The sequence below is a fragment of the Drosophila nasuta genome, chromosome X (genome assembly GCF_023558535.2).
Source record: "Drosophila nasuta strain 15112-1781.00 chromosome X, ASM2355853v1, whole genome shotgun sequence".
Lineage (NCBI taxonomy): Eukaryota > Metazoa > Arthropoda > Insecta > Diptera > Drosophilidae > Drosophila > Drosophila nasuta.
The window spans coordinates 27,307,326-27,320,059 of NC_083459.1; the positions used below are offsets into that span (position 1 = coordinate 27,307,326).

The 12,734-nt window shown below is 37.2% G+C and overlaps 1 protein-coding gene across 1 annotated transcript in view; it reads left to right on the forward strand.

Annotated features, from left to right (window-relative positions):
* The window catches only part of LOC132796538 (neurobeachin-like), a 147,454-nt gene extending 136,419 nt beyond the window's left edge, over positions 1 to 11,035 (forward strand). The window contains exon 3 of the mRNA XM_060807740.1: positions 10,930 to 11,035. Within this exon, the coding sequence (XP_060663723.1) occupies positions 10,930 to 11,019 (90 nt within the window). The 3' untranslated portion in view covers positions 11,020 to 11,035. The remainder of the gene's footprint in view (positions 1 to 10,929) is intronic.
* The last annotated feature ends 1,699 nt before the right edge of the window (positions 11,036 to 12,734 follow it).

The following is a 12,734-nucleotide window of genomic DNA, read 5'->3' on the forward strand; positions in this document are numbered from 1 at the left end:
GGGAGAGAATAAGAGTACGAAAAGTGAGCTCTATTTTTTTTTTGTTTTTATTTCCTGAAAATCTCTTTTCAGTTGCATTTTTTAACTGGCAATCCAGATAAATGGAAACCCGAAAAGTGCCCAAATAAAAACAAAACCCCAAAAAACCGAAAAACCGAAAAACATACGCGAACAAGGTGAAGAGAGTCTGATCGAATTATGAATGCACTTTAGGGGCCCAAAGGTTAAAATCTGTTGACGCATTTTGCGATCAATCTTTGCTGTCGACACTCGTTTCGCTTTCCAATCAATTGTGAGTCACAGTTCATTGAGCATAGCTTGAGTATTCGTCATGCACTTCAACAGTGATTCACTGGCAAATAAAAAGAAGAAAAATCGTTATGTACTTGTGGCCACTAACTATGCTAATTCTCCTCTGTGCAATTGCCAAAATGTTCAATTTTATTGTCGTTGTAACAATAAACAAAGCAAAGCTGCAGGCAATCGTTAGCTTCGCTTTATAAGTGTGTGTTTGTGTGTGTATGAACACAGCCTCATTAAATTGTGCGACTGCAGACTGCAATCAGAGGGCGAGCAAGTTGCTAAAAATCAGCATTGAGTGACTCAAAGTTATGCTTTATAATAGAGCTTGAATTTCAACATAAATTATATCAGCGAAATCAAAACTATGCAAAATTATTCTTTAGGAAACAAAAATAATATATACTTTTATACCAAAGCCTGTATTTGGTATATTGTTATAGTATTATATTCAAAATATAATATAATATATAAATTATATGAGCGAAATCAAAACTTTGCAAAATTATTCTTAAAATACAACAATTTAGGAAACAAAAATAATACATACTAATATACCAAAGTCTGTATTTGGTATATTGATATTCAAAATATACCGTAGAGTACTGAATATACTGCTATATATACTTAAAATATACCGTATTAGTACACTAAAATATACCAAAGGCAACATTTGGTAAAACGATATACTAATACAAATATACCAAAGAGTGCAAAATATGCTAAATTGTTAGCAAACAATTAAGAAAGCTACAGTCAAGTGGGCTCGACTGTGAGATACGCATTCTCAATAAAAGCATTTTAATGCTATAGTAATATTATTTAGTAAAAAAGAAAATAAATAAGTAAACTTCATGATAAAAGATATGAGATTTAATCCTATGTTGCTCTTCTCTTGTTTAAATCACATAATAAATCTACAAATCTACAGAAAATGTATTTGAATGAAATTCAACCTTATTACTTTCTATATACTTATTTCGACTAGGTTTCGATTAGGTATGAAATATAAAAAATAGTTTTATTATTTGTGTTTTTAAACCACTTTTACTCTAAACTCTTTCGCTGAAGCTTCAGTTGCTTTAACTCACCCATTAACGTAATTATTTATCATACCCGTCTGCTGTTTAATTACAGAGTATAATACATAAAAAGCATAGCATAGTTTTAAGCGCATGCTGCGCTTTTAAAATATATTCCTTAATGCCCACGAATCTCGCAAAGCGTTCGCTTCTCTCTTTTCCTCTCTCTCTCTCTCTCTCCCTCTCTCTTCCTCTCACTAACTTCATTTAGCTGGCTTAAAAAACTAAATTTGATGGCAGCAGCTTTTGTGTGTGTCCCTTATCTGGCCGCACAGAAAACCAAGATAGAGAGAGCCACAATTTGTATTATTTATTTAAATAAGTTCGTGTGTGTGTTCACCTAAAACTTGTAGCACTTTTATAACGTTGCAAATTTTTGGATGTCATATCCTTCACCTAATTTGAGTGCTCTCTCACTCCCCTCGCTCCCCTTGCTCCCCTCTGGACATCATGAAAACTAGATTATGGTGAACTTTTTGGCGCTTGGGTTTTTTTTTGTACCTGTGTTCTACCTTCACCCCAATTTCTTTTTATATTTTGTTGTTGTAGTTGTCTGTGGTCAACGTTGTGGTCAACATTTTTTAGCTACAATTAAAAGTAAAGCTTGCTAGGGGAAGGGGGGGGGAGGGGAAAGAAGAGCACAAAATGCGCCAGGCTAAATGCTAAAAGCGCGAGCTCAATGAAAGAAGAAGGATTTTCTAGCTACACAAAAGGGGCTGCAAATTAAGCGAGTGTGTGTTAGTGTATGTTAGTGTGTGTGTGTGTGCTTTTCATTTTGGTTTTCATTCTTTGTTTTGTTGTCGTCGTTATGGTCTAATTATCTCTATTTATTTATGCTATGCTACTTTGTAGCCTCTCTCTCGCAGTTGCAGCCTCGCTTTGTCCTCTTCTCGCTTTTTGTGTGTGCCTTTTGCTTGTTCTTGTTCTTGTTCTTGTTGTTGCTGTTGTTGTTTTTGGCAGCTTTTACTTTTGTTACACACACACACTCGCACACACACATACATACATACGAACGTGGCTTACCTGGCTTTTAAGGCAGCCATTATGTTATTACAGCTGCTGTCCGTCCGTCTGTCTGTCCGTCCGTCTGTCCGTGTGTGTGTGGAAATGGATTTAGACCGTAAAACTGCCAGATAATGGATAGCCAGCTCTCTCTATTCTATATGCGAGTAGTTTTCTATGCGCACCGAGCCCCACACCAATTAACAACAACACACACACACACACACATACACAGAGAGAGAGAGAGTGCAGGCACACAGAGCGTATGCGTAATCACAAAACGCAACTGTTTACTTCCGGCGTTTCTTCTTCTTCTTCTATTCGCAGTTGTCTGCCTCTTTGTTGTACCCTGTAAAAAAAAAGCGGAACTCTATTAAGCATTTATGCCCATTTCAATATTTGATTTGTTTTTGTTTTTTTCGAGACAGCAATTTGAAATATTAATACAGAGCAGAGAAGTTTATGCTTTAGGAATTGAAAATTTGTAGTATGTATTACTTTGGCTTTACAGGGTATACAGCTGGTCGGGCACAATCGTCTGTTGATGTCACTTTTTGTGTGTGCGTTTTTTTTTTGCGACTGCTATTTTAATGAGTAGTTGAAGCTTTTTGGAGTGAAGCAAATTTACAGTCAATTAAATGCAGAGCCCTACAGCGCCAACCAGTCTCTACTCTCCACTCTCCGCTCTCCACTCTCCGCTCTCCACCTTCCATTTTGTGTGCCATAAAGCAACCCTAACAACTGAATTCTGCTCTGGTTGATGATGAGAGACGACGCCGTCGTCGTCTCTTACCAAATTATGCCTAATGAGCTGAGTCCAGGGCGTCCTCGAAGCCTCGAAGGGCTGAGCCCCGCCCTCCAAGGCGCTAATTCAGCGTGGGAGAGCAGAGAGTGGGGAATGGGAAATGGGGAATAGAGCTGAGCGGGAGCTGATGACTGTTGCCGCAGGCAATGGGCGCGTTAGCACGAATACATAATTACAATCGAAAATGCTTTTCATTAATTTCAAGTGTGCTTCACACAAAAAAAAAATAGAAATAGAAATCCTGGAAGGGGAAAATAGAGACCAACAAAAAAAAAACAAGTAAGAAAGCTACAGTCGAGTGTGCTCGACTGTGAGATACCCGCTACCCAATTTTAATAAAGGCAAAATATTGCGGTATTATTTTCAAAATATACCGAAAATATTAAAAAAATACTAAAAATATAACAAATGGTATATTTGGTATATCGATATAGCACCGCTTTCAAAATATACCATAGACGGCACAATGTACCAGATTGTCGGCCAAAGCAACTAAGACCTCTAGTAAGTAGGCGTTTTTGCCCATACAAAAGTATTTCTTTAATAACATCCACAATTTTTATCTGATGGCAACCACATTTTCAGGAATCATAACTACTATAGTAATTATTGTATATACCAAAATTCGCAACTAGCTTTAAAATTAGGCTTGTTATTCGATTTTTTTGATTTGCGGAGGCGGAAGTGGGCGTGGCAAAAATTTGAAACAAACTTGATCTGCGTGAAAACATAACAAATGCTGTCGAAAAAAAATTATTGCTCTATCTCTTATAGTCTGTGAGATTCAGTGTTTCATACGGACGGACGGACAGACGGACATGGCTATATCGTCTCGGCTGTTGGCGCTGATCAAGAATATATATACTTTATAGGGTCGGGGATGCCTTCTTCTACCTGTTACATACATTTCCTGCCGGCACAAAGCTATAATACCCTTCTACCCTATGGGTAGTGGGTATAAAAAGTAAAGGAAAGGAAAATGTGAAAATAATGTTGTGTAGTATTAATTTGAAAACTGAGGCGAGGGTCACAGACTTCAACGACGACGACGACGTCGAGCGAGACGAATTGAGATGGGGGCAAAGTAAATTGAAGTGCCTGGCAGGTGGCAGGTAAACCAAAGAAGGGAAGGGAAGGGAATGAAGAAGGGTGTCGGTCGTATGTATAAAGCAGCTGCTAAAGGGTTCCATCCGAAAATGGGGTTAAGAGCTAGCCAACAGTTTAGCAGCTTAAGATTTCGCAGGGGCGTAAATCAAACAATTTGCAGTTATGGTAGAGGGAAGACAGAGGACAGCAGCAGGATGACTGACAGGAGGCAATGACTAGTCAGGAGACTGTCAGGAGAGAGAGAGAGAGAGAGAGAGAGAGAGAGATGTGTAAGTGAAAGGCCAAGGATTAGCTGCAAATAGTCAACTGCTGTGAAGTGTCCTTTTGCCATGCTACAGTTGGATTTTGAGTCTCGTATGCAGTTAACTTATCCATAACAGTTTTCATTTTTGGGGCCAAGCATTTACCTCGTTTTATTCTTTTTGGTTTTTTCTTGCCACCTGCAGTAATGGGATTTGGGTCGTGTGCTGTTTTACGAATTGGGCTCAACATGATGATGATGAAGCAGTTTAGCCAGAGTTTTTAATCTCTTACTATTCCATTGCAGATTGTTGACTACATTCAAAGTTGAGAGCATTTTTGGGAGTGAGGGAGATTTCGAAATTATACTAAAACATAAGTTAAATTTTAATGTCACGACTGAAAGATTGCAACATTATTTTACTCTCATTTTATTTACGGTTTTGTCTATTTTGTTGTGACTGATAGATTTCGAAATTATATTCAAATATGACTTCAATTTTAGTGTAATATTAATAAAGATTTTCTCAATTTTGTTGACTATATTAAAACGACTTTGATCACCAATAAAATGCTTAGAAATTGTACTAAATAAAGTCATTCTGCTTACGTTCTTTCCTAACTTTTTTCCTATATTAATATGACTTTGAAATTGAGACTAAAAAACTGAAAAGTACTTTTTAAATGTGAGCCATATTTGATGAATTCTTCTGAACCTTTATTCTCGTTTTTTCTTGAATATATGAATGAAGCTTAAAATTCCGAATTTTCTCTTTTTGTTGTCTATATTAAAATGTGGCTTTACATTGATAATTAAATGTTTATAAATTCTACAAAAATGTGATTGAAACTGGAGGCTATTTTATTTCTTTTATAGATTAAGAAATTTATGAAACTCGTTTTCTTTGAATAATCTTTTGAATTTATATTAATACATCTTTAAATTGAGATGTTTCATTTAAGAAATGATTCTAAAATATGATTTAATTTTAGTATTCTTTGCCTTGAGTTCCTAACATATTCCTTGCTAAGTCAACCTCAAAGTTAACTGTTCTTTAGCTTGATTATTTGTTTGAACTAAACAACAAAATGGCGTCGTCAGAAGGAAACGCGTTTGACTGTGCGTAATAAGCTAACTAATATAATGCCATTTCCATGGTCACTTTAATTGCAATCTCGCAATCGCAATCTCGGAATCTCGCAACGCAATCCATATTGTGTTGTGTCCCCATGCCAATTAACTATTGTTGTGTGACTTCTAAGGAAATCGAGGAGAATTTATTCACTCTCTCTCTCTCTCTCTCTCTCTCTCTATGGGTATATATTTGCTGTCATTTTCGATGCTTTTGTTTGGCGAATAAACAGTTCCACTCACTGCTCTCCATTGTCGCTTTAATTAGCGACTAACTCGCCTCATTGCGTATATTTGAGTTTAATATTGAGATGCCAAAGCACTCGCAAAAGTCTTTATACATTATTCCCTCCCCTCCCCACCCCCCACAACATCCATCCAATGTACTCAATTAGCCAGAGGAGTGAGTGCAGAGGGCAGTTTAAAAAGTATGTAACAAATTAAGGCCAACAAAATATGCGACTAATTTGCGCACAATAAGATAAGCAAGAAGTTCCGAAGGCGAGGAAAACTTCAAAGTGGAAAATTTCATAAGAAACAAAATGATCAAGAAGAGAGAAAAAGCAGAAGAGGGAGTGAGTAGAGGCTTAGCCAGTTAGCAATTTAGCTATAAAGTTTTATTTAATCGATTTTAACACTTCACTGACTGGCGTGCGAAAAGAGAGTGAGAGCGAGACAGAGAAAGAGAGAGAGACACGAAGATACAAGCTGAAGGTGGATAACTTACCTAAGGATGAGCAGACATCAGGCTAAAGGCTGCAGGCTAAGGAGACGACGACGACGACGACAATCAATTGTGCGGCCAACTAAAAAGCTAAAAGCGACTGCTTCCTTCCTTCCTTCGTCGTTCGTCGTTCGTTTATTTCTGTGGGGTAGGGCGGGGAGGTGAAGCAGGTCATCAAGGTTCGAAGGGTCCAAAACGGCTTCGCTCTGAAAATATTCAGCTCTCCGTTGCTCCGTTTCTGTTGTTGTTATTCTGTCATGGAATTTCAATTCCACAAAAAAAAGTTGTTCTTTTTTTTTCCAACATTATTATTTTATTTTTATACCCGCTACTCATAGGGTAGAAGGGTATTATAAGTTTGTGCCGGCAGGAAATGTATGTAACAGGTAGAAGGAGGCATCTCCGACCCTATAAAGTATATATATTCTTGATCAGCATCAACAGCCGAGACGATATAGCCATGTCCGTCTGTCTGTCTGTCCGTCCGTCCGTATGAAGCACTGGATCTCAGAGACTATAAGAGATAGAGCTATAATTTTTTCGACAGCATTTGTTATGTTTGCACGCATATCAAGTTTCTTTCAAATTTTTGCCACGCCCACTTCCGCCCCCGCAAATCAAAAAAATCGAATAACAAGCGTAATTTTAAAGCTAGAGTTGCGAATTTTGGCATATAAAATAATTACTTTAGTAGTTATGATTCCTGAAAATTTGGTTGCGATAAGATAAAAGATAAAGAAATATTTTTGTACGGGCAAAAATGCCTACTTACTAGGGGTCTTAGTTGCTTTGGTCGACAATCTGGTATATTGTGCCGTTTATGGTATATTTTGAATGCGGTACTATATTGATATACCAAATATACCATTTGGTATATTTTTAGTATTTTTTTAGTATTTTCGGTATATTTTGAAAATAATACCGCAAAATATATTGCTTTTATTTAAAATGTCGAGTACACTTGAGTGTAGCTTTCTTACTTGTTTTAGTATTCTTTAGTATTTTCAGTATATTTTGAAAATAATACCGCAATATTTTGCTTTTATTAAAAATCGGTAGCGGGTATCTCACAGTCGAGTACACTCGACTGTATCATTCTTACTTGTTTTTTTGTATGTCGCAAGTCGTGGGGTGAAGTTGGACAACAAGCAGAGTTGCTGCCGTCGTTGTTGCTGCTGCCATAATGAATTTTTACAGTTAGTTGGCCATGATTCATATTTTCTGGCAGCCATTTTGAAGGCCAGTGGCAAAAAACTTGCTGCTGCTGCTGCTGCGAGAGTAGTTTCATACCAATTAGCAGCAACCCTGGCCCAGGGTTGTCAGGCCAACGCAAAACGACAATGGACAGAGGAAGAAGAAGAGCGGGCAGCAACATCGCAACATCGCACAACACGAGCCAAAACAGCATCGACATAAATACTTAAATAGCCAATTCATTTTCGATATTATTATTGCAGGCACCGCAATCTCCAAATGGGGTTTATTGAAACATCATCAATCTTTTGCTCTCGCTCTCTCTCCTTCTGTCTATTGCCATTTCGCTCTTTTTTGTTGGAACTTCTCTGCTTTTGTAGTTTTGTGTGCATTGTTGTTGCTGTTGTTGCTGTTTGCCTCTGCCACAATCGAGACATCGCAAAATTTGTGGCACTCTGTGGCATTCCAGTTCAGGTGCCTGCCCCCTCTATGACTTGTCGATACATGTGTTCGTATGTGTGTGTATGTGTGTATGCTTAAGGGCGTAACTGTTGTGCAGTGTAAGCACAGATAAGAAAAAGTGGAGACATCAGTTAGCATGCAGAACAAAAATTCTCTAAGCAAAGCATAAATGCTCTACGTGTTACAGTTTTAAAAAAGCTTAGAAAACTATTTAACAGCTTTGAAAGCTTCATTAATTAATTAATTAAATGTAAAGCTACTGCTGAAAGCTGCTTAAAAAAGTTAAAAGCTTTGTTATCTAAGCAAAATAAAAATGATCTACTTGTTAACCTGTTGAAAAAGCTGCTTAAAAAAACGAAAGCTGTGGGACCGGATTTAAAGTTTCTTAAACACTTTGAAAGCTACTTTCCTAATGCTGCTTAAAAGCTTTGATAGATGCTAATAACTATTGAAAGCTGCTTAAAAGTCCTCAAAGGTACTTAAAAGCTTTTTACAACTTTGTTCTCTAAGCAAAATAAAAATGATCTACTTGTTAACCTCTTAAAAAAGCTGCTTAAAAAAATTCGAAAGCTGTGGGAGCGGATTTAAAGTTTCCTAAAAACACTTTGAAAGCACTTTCCTAATGTTGCTTAAAAGCTTTGCTTATAACTATTGAAAGCTGCTTAAAAGTTCTCAAAGGTACTTAACAACTTTTTACAACTTTGAAGTCTGTTCGTAGCTTCGATAATTACGACAACTATCCTAAACTTCAAAGTGCATTAAAGCTCTCAAGCATAAGCCATTAAAACACATAAATGAAATGCGTATAAAATTGTATAAAAGCTGACTTTGAAGCCATCAAGCCGTCACTCTTTATGAATTTGAGCTAATATGCATTAAATATGCTCATGGCTCTCTCACTTAAGGCTTTGGCAATTCATCTTCGAGCATTGAGCACAACTATCCCATGGAAATAGTGTATTAAAAAGGGACAAATTTTGTGCAGAGTTTGATAGCTTTTTCTGCGCTGTCTGTTGATAATTTTAAAGCTATGCTGCTTGTTGTTGTTGTTGTTGTTGTTGTAGTTGTCGCATTTACCGAATGCTTGACCAATGAACCCAACAACCACCACAGCAACAACAATAGCAACAGCAACGTTGACGATGACAACGACAAAAGGACAACAAACTAGAAAAACAACAGCTTGAACCATTTTGTTCTATGCCTTGCTCTAATCGCCTTTACTTTTGCTTAACAAAAATACAAAAAAATAGAACAAAACTGGGAGAGAAAAGAATGTTGAACCATTTTCTTCTTTTTTTTTTTTTTTGTGTTCGTTTTTGTTGCTTTTATTTTACATAATTCTGGCAAAGGCCTTGAAAATGCCCAAAGCTTTTTCATTTTCTACTGCTGTTGCTATTGTTGTTGTTGTTGTTGTTGTTTTTTTCGTGTCAGGCCGAGGCAACGGGAAAGGCAAAGGTTAGATGGCATATGAGGCTTAAACGCTGAACAAGAAGATTTCCTGAGAACGATTAGGCATGGACAGAAGGTTAAACGAGTTGGCAGCACTCGAGTTGAGACGACGGCTAGAAAGGGGAAAGCGGAGGGAAGCGGGACTGCCGTCAAATGGATAAGTCACATTTCAATCCTCTTCCCCTCCCCAAACTTGTTTTCGAGTGGAATTTCGTTTGAAATCAAAATGACATACCTTCTTTACGAGTGGCATTTAATCTTTAGATAAATGAAGCTAATTTTTTGTGTGCTCTTTGCCATCAACCGATTCGGAAAGAGCTCCAAAAATATTTGAGCTATGATGGTGAATAGTTGAGAATATTTCCATTTGTAACTATTCACAATAACCGAGTGGATAGCAAAGGGAATACATGTAAGTTAAACGAAATATTCCAAGTAACATGAAATGAAAGGCATACAAAGAAATCTTTATAAATTTAAATACACGTTGATGTAAATAAGTATTTTGTTTTTAAATTGCAGCTCTCAAAATCATGCAATAAAATGAATATATTTTAAAGTAAATATTGATATAGGTTTAAGTGCATCTATATTAACTAAATTATTCATATATGTTGACATACCCTCAAGTTAAACTATTGATATAACTATTCATAAATTTAGTCTTTCAATACGAAATAGCTTTAGGAATGAACCGGAAAACTTAACGTTTATAAAAACATTGAATTGCGCTTGCTTTGAAAAGTGTTTAAAACTGTTTTCATTGCAAAACAATGAACCAAAACATGTTAGCTCAACTCACAGCTCATAAATTATTGCAGCTGCTTATCTGTTTTATTTCTGTGTGCCTCATCAACACTCGAGATTACGCAATACGTAATGTAATAAATATTTTGGGAAGCATCACTTATCAATTTCTTAAACCAGTTTTTGGCTGTGGATGTAGTAACTATGCAGAAAGTTGCGCATACGTAGCGTGGGACGTAGATGGGCGCCCAAAAAAGTATGCAACAGTATTTTGCACTTTGCCACATTGTTTGCTCTAATCAAACTTTTTTCTTCTCTTTTTTTTGCGTGCTAGTTGGGTGTGTGTGGGTGAAGAGAGGGGGGTGGGGGAAAGGTGGGCGGCTACAATTTGGAAGCCTATGAAAATATTTTGGCAAAACAACATCAACGAGAAGGCAAGAGAAATAGGAATGGGAAACGACAACGAAAACGAAAACTTTGCCTGTTTATTTTTGGTGTCTATATTTTTGCCATTTCTTGTTATTTTTATACACACACACATGTACATATTATATTATTTTTATTTGTATTATTTTTACTGTATCTGTATCTTTATCTTTGTATTTTATTTGTTGATGATGATACCAACGCTCTTTGCCTTTTGTGCTTACTAACGTTCTCTCTTTCTCTCTTTTTTTTACAGGTGAGTAAACGCAATTTTTGTGTGAAACGAAACACATTGATGTGTAAAAGTGAAATCCCTTTTGATGTACGGCCAAGGCACCGAAGGTAGTACATACATACATACTTAGTACATAAGAATTCTCCTCTGAGCTGAGCTCAGATTTCACAGTTCACGTGAGTTCAAGCAAGAAATACAAATGCCAAAATCTATTAATGGATTCTTATGCTTTTTACTGCAACTGGGATTACGTCACATAAACACTACTACGTCGCTGCCCATTACTTGATGCCGCTCATTACGTGAGTGCTGTTGAGGTTGGTTAAGGAGGAGTAAGGGAGTGGGTGAGGGAGAGGGAGGGGGGGTTCACTACTTTATTACTAATGTATGAGAGTTCGCACAGGATATTAACCGCAAACTGAGCGCTGTTAGCGGGTTCAAGTGACTCCCAGCGTATGTGTGTGTGTGTGTGTGTGTGTGTGTGTGTGTATGGGGTGCACTTTTAGAGGAGCTGTGGCTGTGTGGCCAGCTGCCAACATTTGCTAATTGCTTCATTAAATGTTTGCTTAATTTCGTTCGAATTAGCTTGAACCAAAACTGCCCACTGAGTAGTGTTTCCCTCTCGCTCCCTCTTCCACCCCCTCTATGGATTGTAACATGTGCAGCTGCCTCCCTCCCCCCCTCGCACTCTCCCTCTCCCTCGCCGCCTGTCATTAGCGCACACGGAAATCGCTCAGCGTTTTGCGTCTGTGTTTAATTGCTGGCAGTGGGTCAACAAATGGCCTGAGACTTGGACTGAGACTGCACTGCAGCGTAGTGGGTGGCAAGGGTGAGGGGAAAAATGAGGGAAAGGGTAAGGGGAAAGAAGAGAGGAGGAGAGAGGGGAAACGCGAAGCAGGGTCAATTGTACTTCAGTTGCTTTTGTTAAGCATTTTGTAACTGTTGCAAATCGTTTGGCGTAAAGCCGACAAGCTTTTAAGCTCGCCGCTAGATGGCGCCACCACTCTTCGTCAACAGCGACGCCATGTTGAGTTTCAGCGCTGTGTTGAGTTTGCAAAGCAAAAGAGAAGCACAAAGAGAGAGCGAGAGCGAGAGAGCGAGAGAGTGCGCCTTCAAAAGAGAGCGAGCAAAGTTTGTCGTGTGTGTGTTTTAAGAGAGCGTCGCTGGGCGGCATTTTTGGCATTTGTTTTGTTTTGCTGGCGTTGTGCGAGAACGTAAAGAAGAGGAAGAGGCGGGAGGCGGGAGAGCAATAAGTAGTATGTTAATATGATATATCGCTGATTATGAATAGTAAAGAAAACAACAAAATGGACAAATTTGATAGAGATAACAAACGTGAATAAAAACAGAAGATTATTTTTGGGATCACAGCTTAAGAGCAGATGGTTAACTGAAAAAATATTGTTTATTAAAATAATTTTAATACTGAAACAAAACTCTGAGAAATACAGTTTAGGGATTGAAGTTTAAGTAGGAAAAATTATAGATTAAATGAATTTGAATACAGAAACAAAAAGAAGAAAAATTCAGTTCGAGAATAGAAATTGAACTAAGCGAAATCATGTATTAAAAGAATTTTAATTCCGAAGCCAAAGAAAGTGAAATTTAGTTTGAGAGTTTAAGTAAAATATATTATATATTAAAATAATTTGAATAGACAGTATGAGAGTAAAAGTTGAACTTAGCGAAATAACATATTATTTAAATTGTAAGTAAAAAGAAAAAGAAAACTATTTATGAGAATAGAGTTTGAGAGTTCAAGTTTAAGCTAGAAGAATTATATATATAATTATAAATATATATATGTATATGTATGTATATAAAAA